Raw genomic sequence first — 24,227 nt, forward strand, 5'->3', positions numbered from 1 at the left:
ACTAAGCTATAATTAATACTAATTGCAAACAAAACAATTCTATTTAATTTAATTAATGTTGTAATGATTTTTTTTAGTAGACTTAAGGTATGTAGATCCAAATTACGGAAAGATCCCTTATCCAGAAAACTCCAGGTCCTGAGCATTCTAGATTGCTGCTCTCATTTTCTTTCTGTGCTTCCTATACATACCAACACTGACATCTAGTGGCCATGTTTATTAGAGAGGTGCAAAGCACTTGAAGCACATGTACAGTAGTACCAGAATCAAGGAGCAGAAGAGTGCTCATTTACAGTAGCCTGGAAGATTTACAGTTTTGGCTTGAACAGTGGCCTGTAGCCCTGACAATAGTCTATAAATAATCTATGCAAAGTAAGGTGCATTCGCAGTTCTGTGCCTCTAGGAATACAGTGAATAAAGTGGAGTGATATTCCCATGATCTGAGCATTAAATGATGATTTGTCAGTGTTTTCTATGAGAAAGGTGATGCAATTTGTCTCTCCTGATCTGTAGGCAGTGCTGGGCTGTATAAATGTCGTCAGCCTCAGACAGATGTTCCTACAATTCCGAGAGCTGCCAGAGCTGTGGAAAATCAGCAAAACTGATTTTGTGAGTCCTCTAATATATCATGGTTATCTTTATATATCTGTAACACGTTTGTGGACTATCCAGGCAACTGGGTTAACCAGCTAGTAAACTAGAACATGGGTTACACTGGACTCTAACTCTTAAGACAGGGCCTTTGCAAAGTGGAAGAAATTAAGGTGTGGTGTAGTGTAACTACAACTCTCACAGGCTACTGTGCTTTAACCAATAAAGAAATGGGTTTCAGGAGGTTCTTGCAATCAAACAACAAAATAACTTTATTTGTCAGAGACAAATAATCCACAGGCTACTTACAATGGTAAGAGGCATTTGCAGAATATATAGGCACAAAGCTCAGACAGTATATCAGAGGCAGATGCAGGTGCATTCCCTGAGGATGTAGTCAAGGCAGTACAGCACCTCCAAGCAGAAAAACCTCACACATGGTCTGGATCTCACCCAGTGGAGTGGTCAGGGAGGAGAACCTAAAGCCTGACACCCTATCCACCGTGGTGCCTTCACTGTAGGCAAATCTTATAGCCTGGGAAGCTACTCCCTGCCAGGGCCGGACTGGGAGTAAAAAGCAGCCCTGGCAAAAAAATCAAAGCAGCCCACACAGAAATGTACTTACACATAAGTGTGTGTGTATATGTATATATATATTCGCTATGGGACCAGACTGTAAATTATATCCTTATAAAAGCTGTTTATAACAGTGGCCCCCAGGTCGCCGAATCTGACGCAGCGTCTCGGAATTTGACGCCGCACGTCCAAAACGCCTGCGACCAAAATTTGACTCCGGCGACCAAAATTTTGACACTGATCCCTCCAACCCCCCACAAAATGTAGATTATAATGCTTAATGTACCCCCTACTAGAAATTTATAAAGATATCAGAAGTCACCTCGGAGTTATGTGACCTGTATAAAAGCACTCGGCCTGCGGCCTCGTGCTTTTATTGTATGGTCAAATAACTCCTCGGTGACTTATAATATCTTTATAAATTACAGTAGGGGGTACATTATCCACTATATATATATATATATATATATATATATATATATATATATATATATATATATACACACACACAGTGGTGTGAAAAACTATTTGCCCCCTTCCTGATTTCTTATTCTTTTGCATGTTTGTCACACAAAATGTTTCTGATCATCAAACACATTTAACTATTAGTCAAAGATAACACAAGTAAACACAAAATGCAGTTTTTAAATGAGGGTTTTTATTATTTAGGGAGAAAAGAAATCCAAACCTGTGTGAAAAAGTAATTGCCCCTGAACCTAATAACTGGTTGGGCCACCCTTAGCAGCAATAACTGCAATCAAGCGTTTGCGATAACTTGCAACGAGTCTTTTACAGCGCTCTGGAGGAATTTTGGCCCACTCATCTTTGCAGAATTGTTGTAATTCAGCTTTATTTGAGGGTTTTCTAGCATGAACCGCCTTTTTATGGTCATGCCACAACATCTCAATAGGATTCAGGTCAGGACTTTGACTAGACCACTCCAAAGTCTTCATTTTGTTTTTCTTCAGCCATTCAGAGGTGGATTTGCTGGTGTGTTTTGGGTCATTGTCCTGCTGCAGCACCCAAGATCGCTTCAGCTTGAGTTGATGAACAGATGGCCGGACATTCTCCTTCAGGATTTTTTGGTAGACAGTAGAATTCATGGTTCCATCTATCACAGCAAGTCTTCCAGGTCCTGAAGTAGCAAAACAACCCCAGACCATCACACTACCACCACTATATTTTACTGTTGGTATGATGTTCTTTTTCTGAAATGCTGTGTTACTTTTACGCCAGATGTAACGGGACGAGCACCTTCCAAAAAGTTCAATTTTTGTCTCGTCGGTCCACAAGGTATTTTCCCAAAAGTCTTGGCAATCATTGAGATGTTTTTTAGCAAAATTGAGATGAGCCTTAATGTTCTTTTTGCTTAAAAGTGGTTTGCGCCTTGGAAATCTGCCATGCATGCCGTTTTTGCCCAGTCTCTTTCTTATGGTGGAGTCTTGAACACTGACCTTAATTGAGGCAAGTGAGGCCTGCAGTTCTTTAGATGTTGTCCTGGGGTCTTTTGTGGCCTCTCGGATGAGTTGTCTCTGCGCTCTTGGGGTAATTTTGGTCGGCCGGCCGGCCACTCCTGGGAAGGTTCACCACTGTTCCATGTTTTTGCCATTTGTGGATAATGGCTCTCACTGTGGTTCGCTGGAGTCCCAAAGCTTTAGAAATGGCTTTATAACCTTTGAAATTGAACTCAGGTGTTAACAAGGGGGGCAATCACTTTTTGACACAGGCCCATGTAGATTTGGAGTTTTTTTTCTCCCTTAATAACGTAAACCTTCATTTAAAAACTGCATTTTGTGTTCAATTATGTTATCTTTGACTAATAGTTAACGGTTTTTGATGAGCAGAAACATTTAAGTGTGACAAACATGCAAAAGAATAAGAAATCAGGAAGGGGGCAAATAGTTTTTCACACCACTGTATATATATATTTGAGAAAGACTGATGTGAGCAGCCTGAAACGTCGCTGCTATATATCTGTCCAAAAAAGCCCTTTTCAATAAATGCCTTTAATAGAAAATACTTCACATGTGGTGCTGTCTACTTGCTGATCGTGTATACAGAACAGGTGGAAGTGGCCACCTGCACCTTCTTCTACTGAATTTTGTGGGTGAGTGCTGACTTCTAATTTTTACTGCAATTCAGCATTAGTGAGTAAATCAGCCCCAGTTTATTTATTAAAGGCAAGATGCCAAAGGCAATTCCAATAATAAGGTACAGTATGTCCATAATTCCACAGATCATACAGAATAATTTGTTAAAAAAAATCAACTGGTCGTTATTCATTATTTGTAGTTTTTCAGCTATCTGGTTGCTAGGGTCTTATTTAGCCTAGAAACCAGGCAGTGGCTTGAATGAGAGACTTGGGGCATATTTAGAGAGTCATATTTTTAAGAGTTTTTTAAGAGTGAAGTTAAGAGATCACCGCAGTTCTCTAGAGTGATATTCCTCCACTTTCCATTCATTTCTATAGGATTTTTAAAGTCATATTTATCAAAGGGTGAAGTTTCACCCTTTGAAAAATAAGAATACCATAGATATGAATGGAGAGTGGCGGAATTTCACTCTAGAGAACTGTGGTGATCTCTTAACTTCACTTTTTGATAATTATGCAGTTGTGTAACTACCAGGGGAGCAGGGGGTGCGATTGGGCCAGGGCCCGCACCCCCTCAGGGCCCCCCGGCAGCTAATGTGCCACTTACTTCTTCAGTAATTGCAGGCGTACAGAGGGGGGCGGGGGGCCCGGCTGCACGTCCCGTGCCAGGGCCCGCTCCCCTCTAGTTACACTACTGTAATTATGCCCATATGAATAGCAATACATGAGTTACTTAATAATAATAATACATTTGTAGCCTTTCAGAGCAATATTAAGTGACCACCATTTGAAAGCAGAGATAGGTAGTAAATAATTAATAAAAAGTTAAAATATGAAGACCAATTGCAAAGTTGCTATAAATTCTATAAAACACTCCTCTAAAACTGTGCAGCCTCCATGTCACACTTATGACTAGAACATTAGGGCTAATATGTGTGTCACAGCTTCTGTCTTCCTGATAAAAAAACACTGCTCCCTGCCTCCCCTTCTAAATTACAATTAAACCATAATTTTACATAACTCCTTTACATTTTCTTAGATTTGCTTTTTTTTCCTTTTCCACTGGAACATGTAAAATCAAGGGTTGTCTGTATGGGAAAAGTTGTGGCTGAAGCAGACTAAAAACAATTCAAAGTGCCACACAGCTCACAATGTTCAGTAGAAATGCACCCCCCCCACCAAAGAATTTGAAATACTGCTCACCTGAGAGCTTTGTGCTGTTTCTAAACACTGCTGACACTGCTGCTCCACTCTCAGTGTAATCCTCAGGTCCCCTTTCAGTATCAGCTCTCCTTGGCCCCAGAAAAAAATACTTCTCCATAGCTTCCCAGGAATAAAACAGCTCCCCAGTTTATTTGTAAATAAAGCAGCGTGTGCTGAAGACACGCAGCTGTCCCGCCCACAAATTCAAAGTTTTTCTGCAGTCCTCCCCCCTCCCTCTCTCTGCTCTCTTACATTGCTCTGCTATGTGGAGGTGGGAGGGGCTGCAATCGTGGGAGTTCTTCCTGCCATGGAGGGAGGAACCGGAGACAATAGCAGAGGGATGAAAGGAGAACACAAAAGCAGACGGCGGGTCAGGGATTAGTTTAAAGATAAACTAATTAAGTGGACCCGCTGTTCTGTTCAGGACAGGTACAGATGCTGCTGCCTGGCTGTGATTAATAGCAAACAAGTGAAGCGCTGCTCCACATCATCAGACATCGGGCGGCCCACTTATATACAAAGCAGAGCGGCCCCTCGGGCATTTGCCCGAGTCCACAGATTATCAGTCCGGGCCTGCTCCCTGCTACACCTCCTTGATGGAGCACAAACTGCTCTTTCTCTCTTCCCTCACTGTCTTATTTTTCTAGAGAGTCTACAACAATTATATATCTGCCACTCACTGGTCTCATTCAAAGGGTCCCTGCTCCCTGACTTAAACAATAGAGGTTCAGGTCCCTCTAGGGCAAACTGGCTTTACTGGGCCTTGGTGTATCCAGGCTCCCTGGAAACAGTCAGCTGGATCAGCAACCAAAAGCCAAAAATGAAGACCCACCCCTTCTCACTCACTATACCAAAGTGTGACAGGATGTGGTCACAGCGCCTCCTGGCCAATAACTTGAATATGTAAATTACAACTAGTTACATGCACATCTGCCCAACAACTAGGGAGATCAGGAAGTGTAGGGATTTAAAGCCATAGGGGCACATTAACCCTATGGCTCCCTACATATCTTTATAAAATATACATAAACTTGTAATTATTGCAACACTGCCTCTGTTCATAAAGTAACAAACTGTACTTCCACAAATTGTTGTCACTAAGTATAAAAGTCCCTTAGGCTTCTTTCAGCATGTGGCATATAACAATATTCTCTTCTGTTGCAGTCAGTGTGGGTAGTAACTTGGATGGCTGTTGTCGTTCTCAATGTGGAGGTGGGTCTGGCCGTGGGAGTCGTCTTCTCAATGATGACTGTTGTTTGTCGAACACAGAGGTATGGGCCCAGTGCTACTTTAATATTATTCATGCCATTGATAATGCTTTTGTTCTGTGGCATGCAACATCGCCATTTTACATTTTTCGATTCTGTTGGGGGGGGGTCCCATGCAAGCCAGAATGGATCAGTCAGTCTTCTTACATTGTGTATTGTAGGTTTTGTACAAATGCTTGGTATTCAGCATACAGTGATCCCCCACTTATTGGGTTATCTGCCAGCTTCTGTCTCCCTCAAGTGGAGGGAAATATATACACATAAATAATATAATTGTAAATGTGGATGGGATAACTCCTCCAGAATCCAGTATAGATTTACTCTGGTGGTATTAAAAGTACATTTCAGCTATTACATGAAAAATGACATGCCGGGAGTGAAACAGTGAGAAAATTTTAGCAGAGAGTAATTAAAAATCAGCAGGGTATGAACTAGTGGGATGCAGAAGAGGAACGCACCCAGGGCATAACAGTGCTTGGCATATATGTAGCCTACCGCTAGTCCAGGCCCTTATATGCCCACTGCCCTCGAGTCATTTTACTCACCTCCCTTAATCGACAACAAACGTACACGCGCTCGTTCACACATGCATGAGAGGTGCAAAGATCTGATCAGTTTGCTTAAGGCACTCGGTCCGATTGGCCCGGGACTGAATATCATAGTTTGTGCATCTGACAGCAAAAAAAGTTTAATAAAGGGACATACATGTTTGTGTGTATTGATGCTTTTCACCAAAGGGTGTTTGAGCCCGAACATGTTCTTTGCTTTTCTGTGTTTATACACACCAATACACACACCCAGCCTTCCAGGCATGCTTGTTGACGCCATTCTCGCATTCAAAATATCTCCTGTATGCAGATACGCATTGTGTTTTTTAGTGTCTATTATAAGTAATAGTTAGCCTTTAACTAAACCACACAATCATACAAAGAGCTGCCAACAGTTGCATATGTAAGCTTAAACTTTAATGAGAATCAAACCCTCACATTTTCCTGAAAGTTAGTACAAGAGTTTTTCTCCTGCTAAGTTTTATTTATGGTTCCATTTGGCTGTGACACATGCCATTTATACTGGGCTATTTTCCCTCTTAATCTTGTTTATTTATTATTTTGTTGGGGATTATAACGCAATAGAAAAGCTGTGACCAGTTAGCTTGTCAGCAAAACCTTCATAGAAATGATTCTGGGGAGCATTGTGAGCATTCCACTGACTGCTCCTTTCACTCAAGACTTCTGTTATTAACCACCTCCCCTATTACCTCTTCACATGGCCACTTGAAGACTACTCTAACTGCACCCATTCTCTGGAATTCACTTCCATGACTCATCTGGGTTTTTTTTTTCAAATTTTTTAGCCTTGTAGGATAAGTAAACCTTAAAAAGAATCTGAATGTAAAATTATTCTGGGTGCTTTTTGCAATTTTTGTTTTTCAGTTTCAGAGCTATTTATGTTTTCATCAACTGCCAATTTAATGAATTTCATAACAACAGAGCCATCTGCTGGCCAGTTTCTGTAACTGTACAGTTAAAGAGATATACAGTACCTTCAGAAGGAAAATAAGAAAGTGTTCTGTTATTGCTCTGCTCAGGAAAGGGATGACATCTGGGGCTTCTGAACTTTTTTTCTGAGCAGAGCAAGCTGATTTAAATTAAATGCAATCCATGCAGCTTTTCTAGCTGGGGTTTCTAGATATGCCGCTAATCTTTCATATCATTCAGTAACCTTATGTTTTTACTTCTTGCATCTGGGTATGAATACAATTTAATCTATTGTTGCATATGCCTTACCTCTAATATGCATGTTGGATTAAATGTGATACAGAAATATGTGTTGTTTTGTTTTCAACAACTGAGTTTATGTATTATGTAGGGCGCAATGTACTGTTATGGGAAGAGCAGTCAGTACTGAGATATACAGACCAGTTGAGCAAAATGATAAGGTAAGAATTGTATGACAGTTTTATTGTCATTAAAGGGCACCTATCACAGCCAAAATCAAATACATATTCACAATCTGACCAGTACAACATAAACACGTTTAATCAAACTACATATATAGTTTTTTGAAAAAAACTGCAGGTTTTAAAAAATTGGCTGATTTGAAAATAGCTTAGAAGGGTTGATAAGCAACAATGAATTTCAACTGAGCATGTGCGAGATTTCAGAGCTGCAGTTGGCTGGGAAGATATAGGTAGGAGGAGCCAGTGAAATCGAAGATGGCTGCCTCAGCTAGAACTGCAGTGGAGATAGGGGAGATCTTGCAGAAGGAATAGTGAGCTGATCATTTACATTATACAAACAATTCTGTTTTAAAAATCAGATTTCTTGAACTTTCACACAGTGTATTTACTTAGAAAATTATTTTAGTTATGATTGGTGCCCTTTAACAGAACAATACATTCCCATAGCTATATTTGCATAATTGGTATTGTTAGGGCCGAGAGTGAATTGTTTATCAGCCACAGGTAACGGAAAGCAGTATTCATTGAAATTTTACATCATATGAGAATTGCATGCAGTCAAGTAGGAATTTAGGAATTATTTTAGGTATTATGTTGCCAAAATAGTGTTTCTGGGCCGTTATCTTACTTCTATCTTTCTAAGGGCAATGTATGTTTACTGCAAACACTTGTCAAAGTATACGTAAAATAACACAATGCTGCAAAAATAATAGGAAAGATCTGAGATTGAATTCAGTCAAAACAAAACTACATGTAAGATCTGAGGAGCACATTTCTTGGCTCCTGCCTACAATGCCCCAGGCTAAACCGTACCACACCTTATGTTTAGAGAAGCTACTATATAAGAATATCTAAAAATCCCAGGTTGTCCAGTATGTGCTGGATTCATCCAGGAGACTGTGCACTGGGCACTTATCACATGAGCTAAGGCAAATACAAGAGATCCTCTGCACTCAACCCATTATCAATATATTAAGGACATTGAAACATTCTGTGCCTTAAACTACTAAAAAATATCTTACCCAGAAACAGTGATTATTTGTCCATATATTGCAACATTATATTATATATTATATATAATTATATATATAATGCCATGGATATTGACTAAAGGTGCACCTTGAATGAGGGGATAATGGTTTGTGCTTTGATTCATTATACAAATAACAATTTTTCTTGCCTTCAGTGTATAATTGCAGAACATGGCAACCCTACAACTCTCAGGAAGCTTTGCCCTAATATGAACTATCTCTATATCCCATTGTTATTTAAAAAGCTAGTGATACATTAATACAACTCTGATCTTATTCACACTGCGGATTAATTTGTTCAGATTTTGAAAAAGAAACAGAGGGAACCCCTAATATGCTATTATAATGTCCCATCCCTAAACAGTTTATGAAGAAAATGTATTTGATAACCATGTCTAACCAACAGAATATGATATAAAATAAAATCTCTCTTTGTCTCCATGTATATCCCAGCTCTATGAAATCCCAGGCTTGAAGATACTGTCATACAACTCCCCCATTTATTATGGCAATAGGGACATCTTCAAGGAAGCTGTGAGTCGCATTGTGGGACTGACGCAGGAGAAGATAAGAAAGAGGGAGAAGGCATTACTTGTTTTGGAGCAGGCCAGGAAGATGAACATCTCAGTTGTGGTAAATGGACTTATTCACATAATTATACCATTGTTATGGCATCAAAAATCTTGGTACACAGGGAGATCATTTGTGTTAGGAGAGGGCAGTAAGGGGTTTTGCTTTTGTCACCAGTCTAAGAGGGTTTCTCTTGGCCACAAAATGTTATTAGTGCACAGGGAAACTTACTAATACACTGAGTTTGAATGGGGGGGTGTCAGGACCTGAACATTTCTTAATATATTTTCCTTTGGAGCAATCAGCTCCCTGTCAAAATAATATCCTATCACTTGAAGTTTAATGGTTAGGCAACAATCTACAAAGTTACTAGCAAGCACTCCATTAAAGTAAGAAGTTTTATTATTCATGATTCACGTTTAATAATGTGCTTTTACCAGAGCTTCCTCAGTTTAGTGTCATAGGGACATTATTACTTAAAGGAGAAGGAAAGGTTAAAATGAAGTAAGCCCCATCAGAAAGGTCTACCTACCAGTAAACCCTCAAAGTAGTGCTGCTCTGAGAACTCTGTCAAAAGAAACACTGCATTTCTTTCCTTCTATTGTGTACACATGGGCTTCTGTATCAGACTTCCTGCCTTCAGCTTAAACCTCCTTGCCCCAGGCGTGAGCATGCTCAGTTTGCTCCTCTTCCCCCCTCCCTCCCTTCTCTGCTGTAATCTGAGCCCAGAGCTATAAGTGAGCAGGGATAGACTCAGGCAGGAAGTGATGTCACACCAAGCTAATACTGCAGCTGCTATCCTAAACAAACAGAGAGCTTCTAGAGCTTTTTACTCAGGTATGGTAAAACATTCTACAGAATAAATATAGCATTCTAGCTTGCACTATTGCATCTAATCTATTGGCAATAAAATGCCTCCGTAGCTTTCCTTCACCTTTAATATGCAAAAACTAGGGATATGATATAAAGGCATGGCAGAGGCCCCTAACCTATTTTGAAGTTTCTGTGGTCTGCACTGGAATTAGCCGGAAAATCCAAAAAATTTTGGGATTTTTGGGCAAAAATTCGAAAATTTCAGGCTTTTAAAGGGGACCTGTCACACAGACACAAAAATATGTATAATAAAAGTCCTTTTCAAATTAAACATAAAATCCAATTTCTATTTTTTATTACAAATCTCAGCTATCAATCAAACATTGCCTTAGGCATAGAGGCGGGGAAGATAATTACTTTCACTTTCCATTCAGCACTTCCTAGATGTCCCTGCTTTCCACCCATTCCCCCGTTCCCTTCACCATTTAATTGTGTAGCCAGGGCATGGGGATGGACATCAGGTCCCACATTCTGGTGCACAAACAAGATTCTGAGATGACGCAAGACTTGCCTTAATAACAGTGTCCACAAAATGTCTAATGACTGCTTGCTATAATTATGAATTCCCAGATTGAAGGAAACAAGATTCAAATAATGTATACAGTGTAATTAAAGTTCTTTTTGCTTGACTAATGTGATAAAATAGGATTTTGAATATTTTTTTTGGGTGACGGGTCCCCTTTAAGGAAAAAAGCCTGAAAAAATAGACAGATTCAGTAAACAATTGTACAATTCGGGTTTTCACTCTATTTTATCAAGTTTTTACCCAAACTGTTTAAATCAAGCCTTTTTAATAATAAATAAGGTAAAATCGGGTATGAGATTTTCGTTGTGGTTTTTTTTTTCTATTTAAAAAAATTGCATAAGTTTGGATTTTAGTATTTAACCCCCAAAATCTTATAATTATCACTTCAAAAAGTCAAAATTCTTACTAAAATTCTAATTTACCTCATATTTTTATGAAAAAAAATCCAACCAAACTCCTTTCCACGATTTGTACTCAATTTTTCTTGAAAAAATCAAAGCGACAAAACATCATAACAAAATCGAGTGGCAAATCATATAGTACGATTGACTCATTGAAAACTCGTTTTTATCGAATTTTCACTAGAAAACTAGACTTTTTTGGATTATCCAGCGCAGATCACAACATCTTCAACTTGTAAAAGGGACATCTGCCATTGACTTCTACATTACCTCAACAGGTTTAAAATTTGGATTCGAATTTTTGGATTCTGGTTTTTTTTCCTACAAAAAATTTGAATTTTCCCCCTAAAAACTTCGACCAGAAAAAAATAGAGGTTTAATAAATGGGCCCCCAAATCTTATAAATGAAATTCTGAATTTTAAACCCAAAATTTTGCACAGCAGTTTTTGTCCAAAAAAAGCCTTACTCTTCTCTCCTGTAAAACTCAAAAATAAAAAAAACTCCACTTGTAAAAGCCATAATTATGAATTATGAGTAAGAATTTTGAGTTTGAAGGAGTCAAAATGAATTTTTTTCCATAGGAATACAGTTGGGAGTTGGAGTTTATATTTATTATATTTCTAATGTGAGAGAGTGACAGATATACAGTACATGTTCTCTTGTGTAATACACAAATAAAATAATTACACAGTACATACAACACACCCTGTGCCAATACATCTTAGGGGCCGATTCACAAAGGGTCGAATATCAAGGGTTAATTAACCCTCGATATTCGACTGGGAATTAAAATCCTTCGACTTCGAATATCGAAGTCGAAGGATTTTAGCGCAAATAGTGCGATCGAATGATCGAAGGATTTTAATCCAACGATCGAAGGAATATCCTTCGATCAAAAAAACTTAGGAAAGCCTATGGGGACCTTCCCCATAGGCTAACATTGAGTTCGGTAGCTTTTAGATGGCGAACTAGGGGGGTCGAAGTTTTTTCTTAAAGAGACAGTACTTCGACTATCGAATGGTTGAATAGTTGAACGATTTTTTAGTTCGAATAGTTCGATTCGAAGTCGTAGTCGAAGGTTGTAGTAGCCCATTCGATGGTCGAAGTAGCCCAAAAAACACTTCGAAATTCGAAGTTTTTTTACTTCGAATCCTTCACTCGAAGTAAGTGAATCGGCCCCTTAGTATCATGTAATAATGAGTTATTATGCATTCTATGGGAAGACAGAAACCGCAAACATGTCAGTACTATAGATTGTATTATCTTACATCACTTAAGGGAATAACTTTTAACTGTATTTTACATAAATATACTGTCTATAAAAATGACAAATTTCTAGTATTCATTTACATAATGCATGTTTACAATTGCAGGATTCAGGAATAGCAAATCCAGTGTTCCAACAAGATGGGTGCATCCTAACACCTGAAGCAGGTACAGTAAACCTTGAGATCATGGCTTGTGATTCTTATACAAAAATGCTGAAATATTTGTCAAACAATGTTGTGCTTAGCTTCAATTTCTACACTGGTCACAGAACGGCAGACACCCCAAAATTTGGCTCTAACTGGAATTTCCCAAGAATGGTACTGAAGGATTGAGTTCTTCTGGCCTGACACTTATAAAAGTTGACGGGAATGGGAAAGGTCTCTTTGACTTGGTCCCATTCAGTCAGACCTTTCAAGCCTCCCAAATTTTTTGGAAGCCAAAAGGACATGTGGGGGAGCAAGGGGCATGTACTCTGCATAATAGCATATGGCCTGGGCATGCCATGGGTGTAGCCAAAATCACTGATTAAAGTTCCATCAAAGCTGACATCTATGTGTAGTTTGAACTAGAGTCTAGAGGCATCATCTGCCAGGGTCTAGTGGGTGCAAGCTGGCTATGCATAGGAATTGCTAGAGACTAGGGATGTAGCGAACGTCGGAAAAAAAGTTCGCGAACATATTCGCGAACTTGCGCAAAAATGCGAGCGGTTCGCGAACGGTTCGCGAACCCCATAGACTTCAATGGGAAGGCGAACTTTAACATCTAGAAAAGACATTTCTGGCCAGAAAAATGATTTTAAAGTTGTTTAAAGGGTGCAACGACCTGGACAGTGGCATGCCAGAGGGGGATCAAGGGCAAAAATGTATCTGAAAAATCTGCCTGTGTGTGCTTGGAAGAGATAGTGTAGGGGGAGAGCTGTTAGTGATTTCAGGGACAGATGATAGTAAGCTTGCTGGCTAGTAATCTGCTTGATACTGCTCTGTATTGGAGGGACAGAAGTCTGCAGGGATTTGAGGGACATTTTAGCTTAGGTAGCTTTGCTGGCTAGTAATCTACTGTTCTCTTTAAACAACTGCCATACGTTGACCTTGTAGGCATTGTTTGCCCAGTTTTTTTGGACGCAGCCACTGAAGCACAGTTGCCAGAAAAAATATGCCATATAAATGCTGAAAATAGTAATTTTTCGCCATACGTTGACCTTGTAGACATTGTTTGCCCAGTTTTTTTGGACGCAGCCACTGAAGCACAGTTGCCAGAAAAATTATGCCATATAAATGCTGAAAATATAAATTTTTTTGGTTGCAGCCACTGAAGCACAGAGGCCAGAAAAATTATGCCATATAAATGCAGAAAATATGCATTTTTTTGGTCGCAGCCACTGAAGCACAGTTGCCAGAAAAATTATGCCATATAAATGCTGAAAATATAAATTTTTTTGGTTGCAGCCACTGAAGCACAGAGGCCAGAAAAATTATGCCATATAAATGCAGAAAATATGCATTTTTTTGGTCGCAGCCACTGAAGCACAGTTGCCAGAAAAAATATGCCATATAAATGCTGAAAATAGTCATTTTTTGCCATATACGTTGAGTCAACGTATGGCAAAAAATTACTATTTTCAGCATTTATATGGCATATTTTTTCTGGCCTCTGTGCTTCAGTGGCTGCGGCCAAAAAAACTGGGCAAACAATGCCTACAAGGTCAACGTATACACTACTACAGCGGTGGATACGGATTACGTAAAATATATGAATGCTGCTTGAAAAAAAGTAACTCAAGTGGTTTTTCTAGAGACGATAATATTATGGATATTTAGACAGAATGTGAACAAGGTCACACAGCTAGATGGCGGGTTGAAGAAAACAGTGTGCAAATAATGCCTACAAGGTCAACGTATACACTACTACAGCGGTGGATACGGATTACGTAAAATATATGAATGCTGCTTGAAAAAAAGTAACTCAAGTGGTTTTTCTAGAGACGGTAATATTATGGATATTTAGACAGAATGTGAACAAGGTCACACAGCTAGATGGCGGGTTGAAGAAAACAGTGTGCAAATAATGCCTACAAGGTCAACGTATACACTACTACAGCGGTGGATACGGATTACGTAAAATATATTATGGCTGCTTGAAAAAAGTCACTCCGGTGTTTTTTCTGGAGACGGTAATATTATGGATATTTAGACAGAATGTGAACAAGGTCACACAGCTAGATGGCGGGTTGAAGAAAACAGTGTGCAAATAATGCCTACAAGGTCAACGTATACACTACTACAGCGGTGGATACGGATTACGTAAAATATATTATGGCTGCTTGAAAAAAGTCACTCCGGTGTTTTTTCTGGAGACGGTAATATTATGGATATTTAGACAGAATGTGAACAAGGTCACACAGCTAGATGGCGGGTTGAAGAAAACAGTGTGCAAATAATGCCTACAAGGTCAACGTATACACTACTACAGCGGTGGATACGGATTACGTAAAATATATTATGGCTGCTTGAAAAAAGTCACTCCGGTGTTTTTTCTGGAGACGGTAATATTATGGATATTTAGACAGAATGTGAACAAGGTCACACAGCTAGATGGCGGGTTGAAGAAAACAGTGTGCAAATAATGCCTACAGGGCAAATAATGCCTAAAAGGTCAACTTATACACTACTACAGCGGTAGTAAAATAAAAAAAAGTAAAATAAAAAAAAAATGAATATTAAAAAAAAAAATTAAAGTTGGTGCTGCTGAACTACTAGGAGCAGCAGATTAGCACACCAGTCCCACTCCCCAACACTGCTAGACTAATAGCACTGGGCTCTTATAGTAGTAGTAGTAGTAGTAGTAAAACAACAAAAAAATAAATAAAAGCAGTCCTTACAAGGACTACTGTTATTGCAGCAGTCAGCAGATGAGATCAGAAGCAGGACAGCTGCCCACTGCAGCTACATACAGAGCACTGCAGTAGAAGGTAGATTACTAGCCAGCAAAGCTACCTAAGCTTAAATGTCCCTCAAACCCCTGCAGACTTCTGTCCCTCCAATAACAGAGCAGTATCAAAACGATTACTAGCCAGCAAACTTTCAACTGTCCCTGAAATCACTAACAGGCAGCAGCTCTCTCCCTACACTATCTCTTCAGCACACACAGGCAGAGTGAAAAAACGCTGAAAGGCTTCGGTTTTTATAGGGAAGGGGAGTGGTCCAGGGGAGAGCTTCCTGATTGGCTGCCATGTACCTGCTGGTCTGGGGTGAGAGGGCAAAAAAAAGCGCCAACAATGGCGAACCCAAAATGGCGAACGTCGCGCGACGTTCGCGAACTTCCGGCGAGCGCGAACACCCGATGTTCGCGCGAACAAGTTCGCCGGCGAACAGTTCGCGACATCTCTACTAGAGACATAGTCATATAATTGCTCACCTCAGAGGCAAGAGGCAACAATAGCTAGTTAGCATGGGTAGCTATCTAGGATGTTTACAGTGGAAAACTAGAAGTGAAGGGTCTCATCTGGCAAGGTGTGGGTTGGCACAGGCTGGACATGCACAGGACTAGCTAGAGACAAGGTAAGAGAGGCAGCCAGGGCTTCTTAGCATGGGCAGCAGTCACATCATCTAATAGTTTAGTATTTTCTAAACACACTGGTACAACACCATGTGCCAACGAAATATGCAGGCTGGAGCTTAGGTGTAGTGGATCCAGTTTTCTTCCACCCCCCCCCAGAACGAAGGAATGGCATCTGCTCCTACCCAAGAACCAACTCAATGATCAGTTTTTAAGATACCCAATGTGAGTGCAATATACACCTTTTATTTCAATGTATTATTTAAATGTTTTTTTAGCTCTGCTAATTAGTGATGGGTGAATAAATTCACTAAGGGTCACTAAGTGATTCACTAAGGGTCGAATATCGAGGGTTAATTAACCCTCGATTTTCGACTGGGTATTGAAATCCTTCGACTTCGAATATCGAAGTCGAAGGATTTTATCGCAAATAGTGCGATCGAACGATCAAAGGATTATTCCTTCGATCGAACGATAAAATCCGTCGAATCGAACGATTCGAAGGATTTTAATCCAACGATCGAAGGAATATCCTTCGATCAAAAAAAGTTAGGTAAGCCTATGGGGACCTTCCCCATAGACTAACATTGACTTCGGTAGCTTTTAGATGGCGAACTAGGGGGTCGAAGTTTTTTTTAAAGAGACAGTACTTCGACTATCGAATGGTCGAATAGTCGAACGATTTTTACTTCGAATCCTTCGATAGTCGTAGTCGAAGGTCGAAGTAGCCCAATCCTTCACTCGAAGTTAGTGAATCGGCCCCTAATTCACAGCAAATTTTCGTGTTTCGCTGCAAGTGAATTAGTGCAGAGAAAATTCGGCAGTGAAAAATCCGCTGCATCAAAAAAAATTGGCGCGTGCATAAAAATTGTCGCACGTCAAAATTATTCGGACACCCATTGACATTAATGCATTTGGACAAAATTGAAGCCCATTGACTTCGCCCATTGACGGCAAATTTTGTGGTAAATTCTTTTGGTAAATTTTGTGGTCAATTTTTGGCGAAGCAAAATGGCACAGATTCGCCCATGGCTACTACTAATAGATATAGTCTTAATATTTCTACTCTGCAAGAGAACATTTTAATTATTTCCATGCATCTTTACCTACTGTCGGTCTGTACAAGAAAAATACTACACTATATATGTTCTTGTATGTTTATGTTCTCTATCCTGAGGCTCTGTAATTTTTTTGGATAGCATTTTTACAGCTGAAGGTAGAAAGGGGAAGGATACGGTATATAAATATGATATGGTAGGGTATATGTTCGCTTTAAAGAGGTGTCACTGGGATACAATATATGTACAGCTAATACTGTCGATTAATTAATTTTATATTTTTCATTTTAGATATGGAAATCAAGTCACTCATCATTGACTGTACTGGTGTAATTTTTATTGATAGTGCTGGTGCGCACTTGTTTATTCAGGTAACCCAAATGCTGCATTGCATAACACACCTTTCCCCAGGAAAGCACCCCAAGCTATTAATTTGTATCTACATGTTTCCTTTGATTCTGATAGATATTTATCAGAATTCTATATTATACAAACAGAAATCTGGCTACATACCATGGCAGCAGGCCTGGATTTGTGGAAAGGCCACCTACGACCGGCCCTAGGGCAGCAAGATTTTAGGGGGGCAGCATGCTGCCCAACCACACCCACATTGGTCTAGATGAGGAAATTTGGCATGAAAAAAGGGGAGGGGACAGGGGCGCCAAACGGCAGTGGGCCTAGGAGCGCCCACTATATAAATCCGGCCCTGCATGGCAGTCTTCCAACATTGCTTGAATTGATAATGAATGCCTTCCAAGGACAACTAACAGCTATTGAAAATCGAAATAAAAGAATACCTCAAAGGCCACTGCAAATTGTAAACTGCTTAACATCAGCAGTAACATTTTTCAAACCTGGTTTGTATTGCATTTTGTAGTTGAAATTCAGTAGCCTTGCTGACCATCTATCTATATACGCATTCCAGCTCTTCCTAGTCCCTTTGTTGTAAGCAGTGTAGTTAAAGGGCTATGATCAGTGCATAAGGTAAATTCTCTACCCCATAGGTAGGTTCTCCATTTTTCTGTTGCCCAAACACAACCTAGAGCTTCTTTTTCAACAGTTGAATACTTACGCTCTGTCTCTGTAAGTGTTCTGGATGCAAATGCAACAGTTTTCTCTGTATGATCAGCATGGATCTGTGTGAGAACTGCACCAACGCTATAGTCTGAAGCATCTGTAGTAACCATAGTGGGTAGTGCAGGATCAAATAAAGCTAGTGCTGGACTGTTCACAATTAGCTGTTTCAATAATGCAAAGCTATGTTGAGCAGACTCTGACAACACCAGACTTAAAGTTCCATGTGATAGTGCTCTAAATGGCTCCACAACTGAAGCATATTTGGGAATAAACTTAAAATACCATGAAGTAAGACCTAAGAAAGCTCGTAAGGTCTGGAAATCAGATGAAGTAGGTGCTTGTGTAACAGCATTGACATGGTCAGGGTCAGGCAGTAATCCATCTAGTGAAATTATATGACCCAGAAATGACAGTTTGTCTGAAGTGGCATTTGGAATGGTTCAGTTTCAGTCCTGCAGAATCAATGCATTTCAGAACATTTTTTAGGTACTTGTCGTGAAGATCCATAGTTGGAGCGTAGACAATTATATCATCCAAGTAGCATTCTACACCAGGTATGCCATGGAGTATAGAAGACTTTGAAAACAACTTTGTGCTGAAGCCAGTCCATAACGTACACGCTTGAACCGAAACAAACCATCATGGATGATAAATGCAGTGAGGTTTCTGCTTTCCTCATGCAGTAATACTTGATGATAAGCACTCTGAAGATCCAGAGTAGAAAAGAATTTTGCTCCTCAGAGTTCTGAAAATATTTACTCTATGTGTGGCAAGGGATGATTGTCTATATTTAACAACAGCACAATCGAATACCTCCAGTTTTCTTCATTGTTACAACAATTGGTGAAAGCCATTCAGAGGATTTTGATTTTTCAATCACATCTTGCTCTACCAGTTTCTTTAGTTCCTGTGAGACAGTCTCCCTTATAGAGTAGGGCAATCGCCTCAATTTCTGGCATACTGGTTTTACATCTGGTCTCAACTTAACTTTGTGTACAAAGTTCATTGCACAGCCCAGTGAAGTGTTGCTTGGTGGTGAAATTTTACACTGGCTCTGTGACAGGCACTGGTGCTGTAGTAATGAGACCATCAACTAATTGTATGTTTAATGCAGCAAAGAGATCCCTTCCCAAGTATAGCAGTACCCTTATTCACAATGTAAAAGTCACATTTTGCAGTATTTGATTCAAATTGTACAGTCACTGGCAAGCAACCAAGCACAGGGATTGGATCATTTAAGTAACTGACCAGTTTCAGGGCAAGCGGATCTTTTGCAAAGTATTTCAAGAAAATATCCTTTGGTAGTATAGAAACAGCTGAACCTGTATCAAGCATCAGGTTAATAGCGTGTCCCTTGTCAGCAGAAGCAGTACTGACACTGACAGTGCATATAAACTTGTCTGGAATAAATATACCAGCTCTATCCACACTTAATACTGTGACATTTGTAGTAGTGACTACATGAACATCTTTAGCAGAACTACAGCAGATCTTAGCAAAATGTCCTACCTTTTTGCATTTGCAGCACCATACAGCTTTTGCAGGACATGTAACATAATTTGCAGTGTGTTGTGTTGAACCACAGCGAAAGCAGTATTTTCTATTTGTCTTGGCTGCACGGTGTTGCAGTGAATCCCTTTCCTTAGCCTGTGACTGTGCATTATTAAGCCACAGTGCTGAATTCACAATCTGTACATTCCCAGCAGTTCCCTGACTGAGATTTTTAGCCTGTACCACTGCTGTTTCAATTTGGCTAGCAACTGTAATAGCCTTTGCAAGGGTTAAATCCTGCTCTAGGAGCAGGCTGCTACAAATTGTTCTGTGGATTCACCATTACATTGTCCACGTTGGCGGAATTTATATCTTTCAGCAACCACATTTACTCTTGGCACGAAAAAGTTCTTTAAAGCAGTTTTATAAGTATCATCAGGTAATGGTAATGTATAGAATATACGCTGTCCCTCTGCTCCCAGGCAGTGAATAAGTAAAGCACGCTTTCTTGCAGCAGAAATCTCCCCTTGGTCAGCAGCAATAATGTAGTTTTTAAACATGCGGATCCAAGCAGTAAAAGGTATGGTAGGCTCACCAGGGTTTGGAAGAAAAGGTGACGGCTGCAGAGGTAGAAGCGCCATCTCATCATCAATTTGTTATGATTTGGTAGCTGAGGATTAGTAGAGTATAACAGTGCTTTATTAGCAGACTCATGCAGCCATTACACAACAGTAACTTCCAACTCTATCACTCTCAAGCAGTATTGATAGTACTATGTATACACAGTATAACTCATGTGCACAGTGACACCAGCAGGCCATTTGTATAAACACCACAGTATCAATAACTATACATTTGTAGCATTTGTTTTTTAGATGGGGTCAGTGATCCCCATTTGAAAGCTGGAAAAGGTAAAAAAAAAGCAAAAAATTCAAAAACTATAAAAAAAAAGAGATAATGACCAACTGAAAAGTTACTTAGAATTGTCCATTCTCAATGCTTATAATATAGAAATTTTGTTCTGTTTAGTTCAGGTGTATGTGCGTCCATTTATACCAGCTCTGTACAGATTTAAAGCTCTGTGAACAACAACTGAACAATTTGCTTGCAATACAACATAACCCTGTATTAATTCTAGATCATTTGCAATCTTAAAGGAGTGGTTAACTTTTAGTATGTTATAGAATGGCCAATTCTAAGTAACTTTTCAACCAGTCTTCATTATTTATTTTTTATAGTTTTTGAGGGATTTGCCTTTTTCTTCTTCTGACTCTTTTCAGCTTCCAAATGGGGGTCACTGACTCCATCTAAAAACAAATGCCCTGTAAGGCTACAGATGTATTATTATTGTAGCTACTTTTTAATAATCATCTTTCTGTTCTGGCCCTCTCCTAGTCATATCCCAGTCTCTTATTCAAATGGTAATTTGGACCCTAGGAACCACATTGCTAAAATTGCAAAATGAAGAGCTGCTGAATAAAATTTAAATAACTCAAAATCCACAAATTCTAAAAAAATGAAAACGAATTGCAAATTGTCTCAGAATATCACTCTCTACACATCATACTAAAAGTTAATTTAAAGGTGAACAACCCCTTTAACATAATTGACTCTGGAGGTGTCATCAATACATTTCTTCTTTTCCAACACAGATGTGCACTGATTGTCAGAAGGCTGGTATGTATTTACTTCTGGCTGGATGCAATGGTAAGTCAATCTTTCTTAACTTCAATACAAATTTGGCCAGTTTATATCAGGGGAATGTGGGCTATTACCTAACAGACATATTGTGGTTTCAATTACATAATAATACTACCCCTCCTGCTCAGTTATGACGTCTAAGAGAGCTGATGAACAAAAAGCTAAACAACTGAAAACTACAAATAAAGAAGACTAATTGCAATTTTTTTCAGAATATCAATGTCTACATTATTCATAAAGTAAAGAATGGTGTGCACAGCCACAAAAGGTATTACTGGGTCCATGGTTAGTACAGAGAGCACAAAAGTCCTTTGTATTTCAATGCACTGTCCTGAATGCTTTGTACCTAATTCACATCAATGGAAGTATCAGGGGATTTGGTGCTAGGGGCAAGTATTGATTCAGGTAGTTATGTATTTGTATCTCTAATTTAATTGCATTAAACTCAGTGTTCTCCTGTTGCAGAAAAAGTGCTCCGGACGTTGCAGTGCAGTGGGATCATGGACCATCTAAGTGCAGAGCAAGTGTTTGTGACTGTACATGATGCTGCATGCTACGCAGAGCAAAACATGGCCAGCGGCTCTTATCATCTAGGTCCAGTGCCACCACTATGCTGTTAATCCCAGCTGATCATTTCATTTCTCGCTTCCAATAACCCAATGCTGCATCTGTAGGAAAAAAAAGTGAATTTCTGCTATTAAATATTTATTTTCTAAACACGGCCTAGAACCGATTTATATTTAAATGTATTTAAATTGCTTTGGTTTTTCTTTAGGCGTGACCAGATCAAACATAGGCTGTTATATTGTTTATAATACACAAAAGCCATGAATATCCTGTAAATTATATCCTTATAAACGGTGAGTAGTGATGTCATCAGTTATAAACAGTGAGTAGTGATGTCATTTCTGTCACATGACTCACTAAAATTTGTGTATTATAATAAATAAAGTACCCCCAGTTGTAAAATATGAGGATATTAGAAGTTACCTCGGAGTTCCATGACCTGTATAAAAACACTCGGCCTTCGGCCTCGTGTTTTTATATGGTCATGAAACTCCTCGGTAACTAATAATATCCTTATATTTTACAAGAGGGGGTACTTTATTCACTATATAATGTACCCCCTATTGTAAAATATAAGGGTATTTTAAGTCACTAACGAGTTCCAGGACCATGACCTTTTTATAGGGTCACTGAACTCCAAGGTGACTTATAATATCAGGTGGTTCATAATTTATTATAATACACAAGTTTAAGTGATGTAACTATAGAGGAAGCAGACCCCACTTAGAGGAACTATAGAGGAAGCAGACCCCACTTAGAGGAACTATAGAGGAAGCAGACCCCACTTAGAGGAACTATAGAGGAAGCAGACCCCACTTAGAGGAACTATAGAGGAAGCAGGGCCGGGCTGTGGGGTCTGCTTCCTCTAATACCCCCTCCCCCCCCAGCCGAGGGGGAATCGTTGAGTGGGAGGAGCCAGAGTATGGGGTGGGTAAGTGGGTGGGGTGGAGGTGGGACAGGAAGTTATACCATTTATGGGTGGATTTTTGTTTTACATAAGAGGACATATACTGTATTGTTCTACACCAGCAATACAGTAGGTTTGAGGACCAGTGGGAAGATTCAGAGCCAGACCCCCCTCCAAAAAAATCTACTTCCCCAAATATGTTACATTGAATAAGGCAGAATGTCTGATTTCTGAAATGTGTAGTAATGGGTTTCTGAATTGCCTTAAATGATGACACTGCTGTCACCTAAAAAGGAAAGAAAAGGCAAGGTTGTAACAATGCCAGCAAACACATTAATGCACGGATCCAAGCAGACGGCACTGTTATGGGTAACCAAGGCAAACAGGGCAGAGTGGGACCACGGCTTTGCCTTTTCAGGACCAGAGAAGATTTTGTGCTGAGTGGTGGATGCCTAAGGCACTGCTGGCACATACGAGTAATACTGGTTCCATAGAAACACATCAACAAGTCAACTTGTTTAATTGTAATATGGGCAAGCGCTTACATGGATAGTTAAAAGTTAAGATGTGAAGCAGCCTGGGGGGGAGAGAATATTACACAGATGTCTGTTCTTGAGAAAATTCCTTAGTGAACTCGGCTGAAGCAAGGGTGTGAGACAATCCAAGTGCAATGTGTGGGGCTAGAACACATACACAATAACTTCAGTGTGCCAGCTCTGGTATACACAGATGCCCAGTGCTATAACAAGCACGCTGCATAATAAAAATTAGAGATTAATGACTCTGGGCAGCCTCAAGAGCCCATTGTTTAGTGGGTATATTTTTTTGGAGCACTCACGCCCCTGAGTTGTTGCATTGTGCATCAGTTAGAAAATCAAATTCTCAGTGAAAAGCGCAATGTTAGGATGCTGCTACTTTGCTCCTTCCTACCCATTTTAAATGTGGCCTAAAGCAGGCAATGCTAGACTCTATGCGCAGTCTGAAACAAAGAGGCCTGGGGCTGTTTGTACAATATCCATGCAGTGGTCATAGTGCAAAAAAAGTATGGCAATTTTTTGCACTTTTCATACTGCACAAGATATTCTAAATTCCTCAGGGGTGTCATCTAAATTTCTTTTGTAAAGGAGCAGTTTATCATCTTTTTCTACATTGAACAGGGCTTGTGTTAATCAAACTTTTTTTTTTTAATTACAATAAAACAATGGTTTTTGTTATTTCTTGAGCTAAACAGGGCAAACAAAAATGAGGCTATTCCATGGTTGGTTCATGTGAGGTAGATAATTAGATTACCAGTGCAGAGATAATCCTCCTGCATAAAAGACTTCTGCTAACAAAACAGTAACAACAAAGGGCGGAGGGAGAATGTTGTATACTGATAATCTATATAGAGAAACTTCAACTTCCCTGTTTAGATCCAGAATTTACAAAAAAAAACGTATTTTTGTGCAGGTAAAAAAGTAGGTTCAGCCCTAGCCCTATTCATTGAACTCATGTTGAGCAAGAGATGTTC

General features: G+C 39.5%; 1 protein-coding gene across 1 annotated transcript in view; it reads left to right on the forward strand.

The window, feature by feature from the left end:
• LOC108708594 (solute carrier family 26 member 10) overlaps positions 1–21,960 on the forward strand; it is a 44,983-nt gene extending 23,023 nt beyond the window's left edge. The window contains exons 10-17 of the mRNA XM_041582546.1: positions 514–609; positions 5,627–5,733; positions 7,600–7,669; positions 9,175–9,354; positions 12,466–12,526; positions 17,266–17,345; positions 21,195–21,249; positions 21,709–21,960. Coding sequence (XP_041438480.1) covers positions 514–609; positions 5,627–5,733; positions 7,600–7,669; positions 9,175–9,354; positions 12,466–12,526; positions 17,266–17,345; positions 21,195–21,249; positions 21,709–21,863 — 804 coding nt within the window. The 3' untranslated portion in view covers positions 21,864–21,960. The remainder of the gene's footprint in view (positions 1–513; positions 610–5,626; positions 5,734–7,599; positions 7,670–9,174; positions 9,355–12,465; positions 12,527–17,265; positions 17,346–21,194; positions 21,250–21,708) is intronic.
• Positions 21,961–24,227: the final 2,267 nt, after the last annotated feature.

This window comes from Xenopus laevis, chromosome 2L, assembly GCF_017654675.1.
Source record: "Xenopus laevis strain J_2021 chromosome 2L, Xenopus_laevis_v10.1, whole genome shotgun sequence".
NCBI classification, from domain to species: Eukaryota; Metazoa; Chordata; class Amphibia; order Anura; family Pipidae; genus Xenopus; species Xenopus laevis.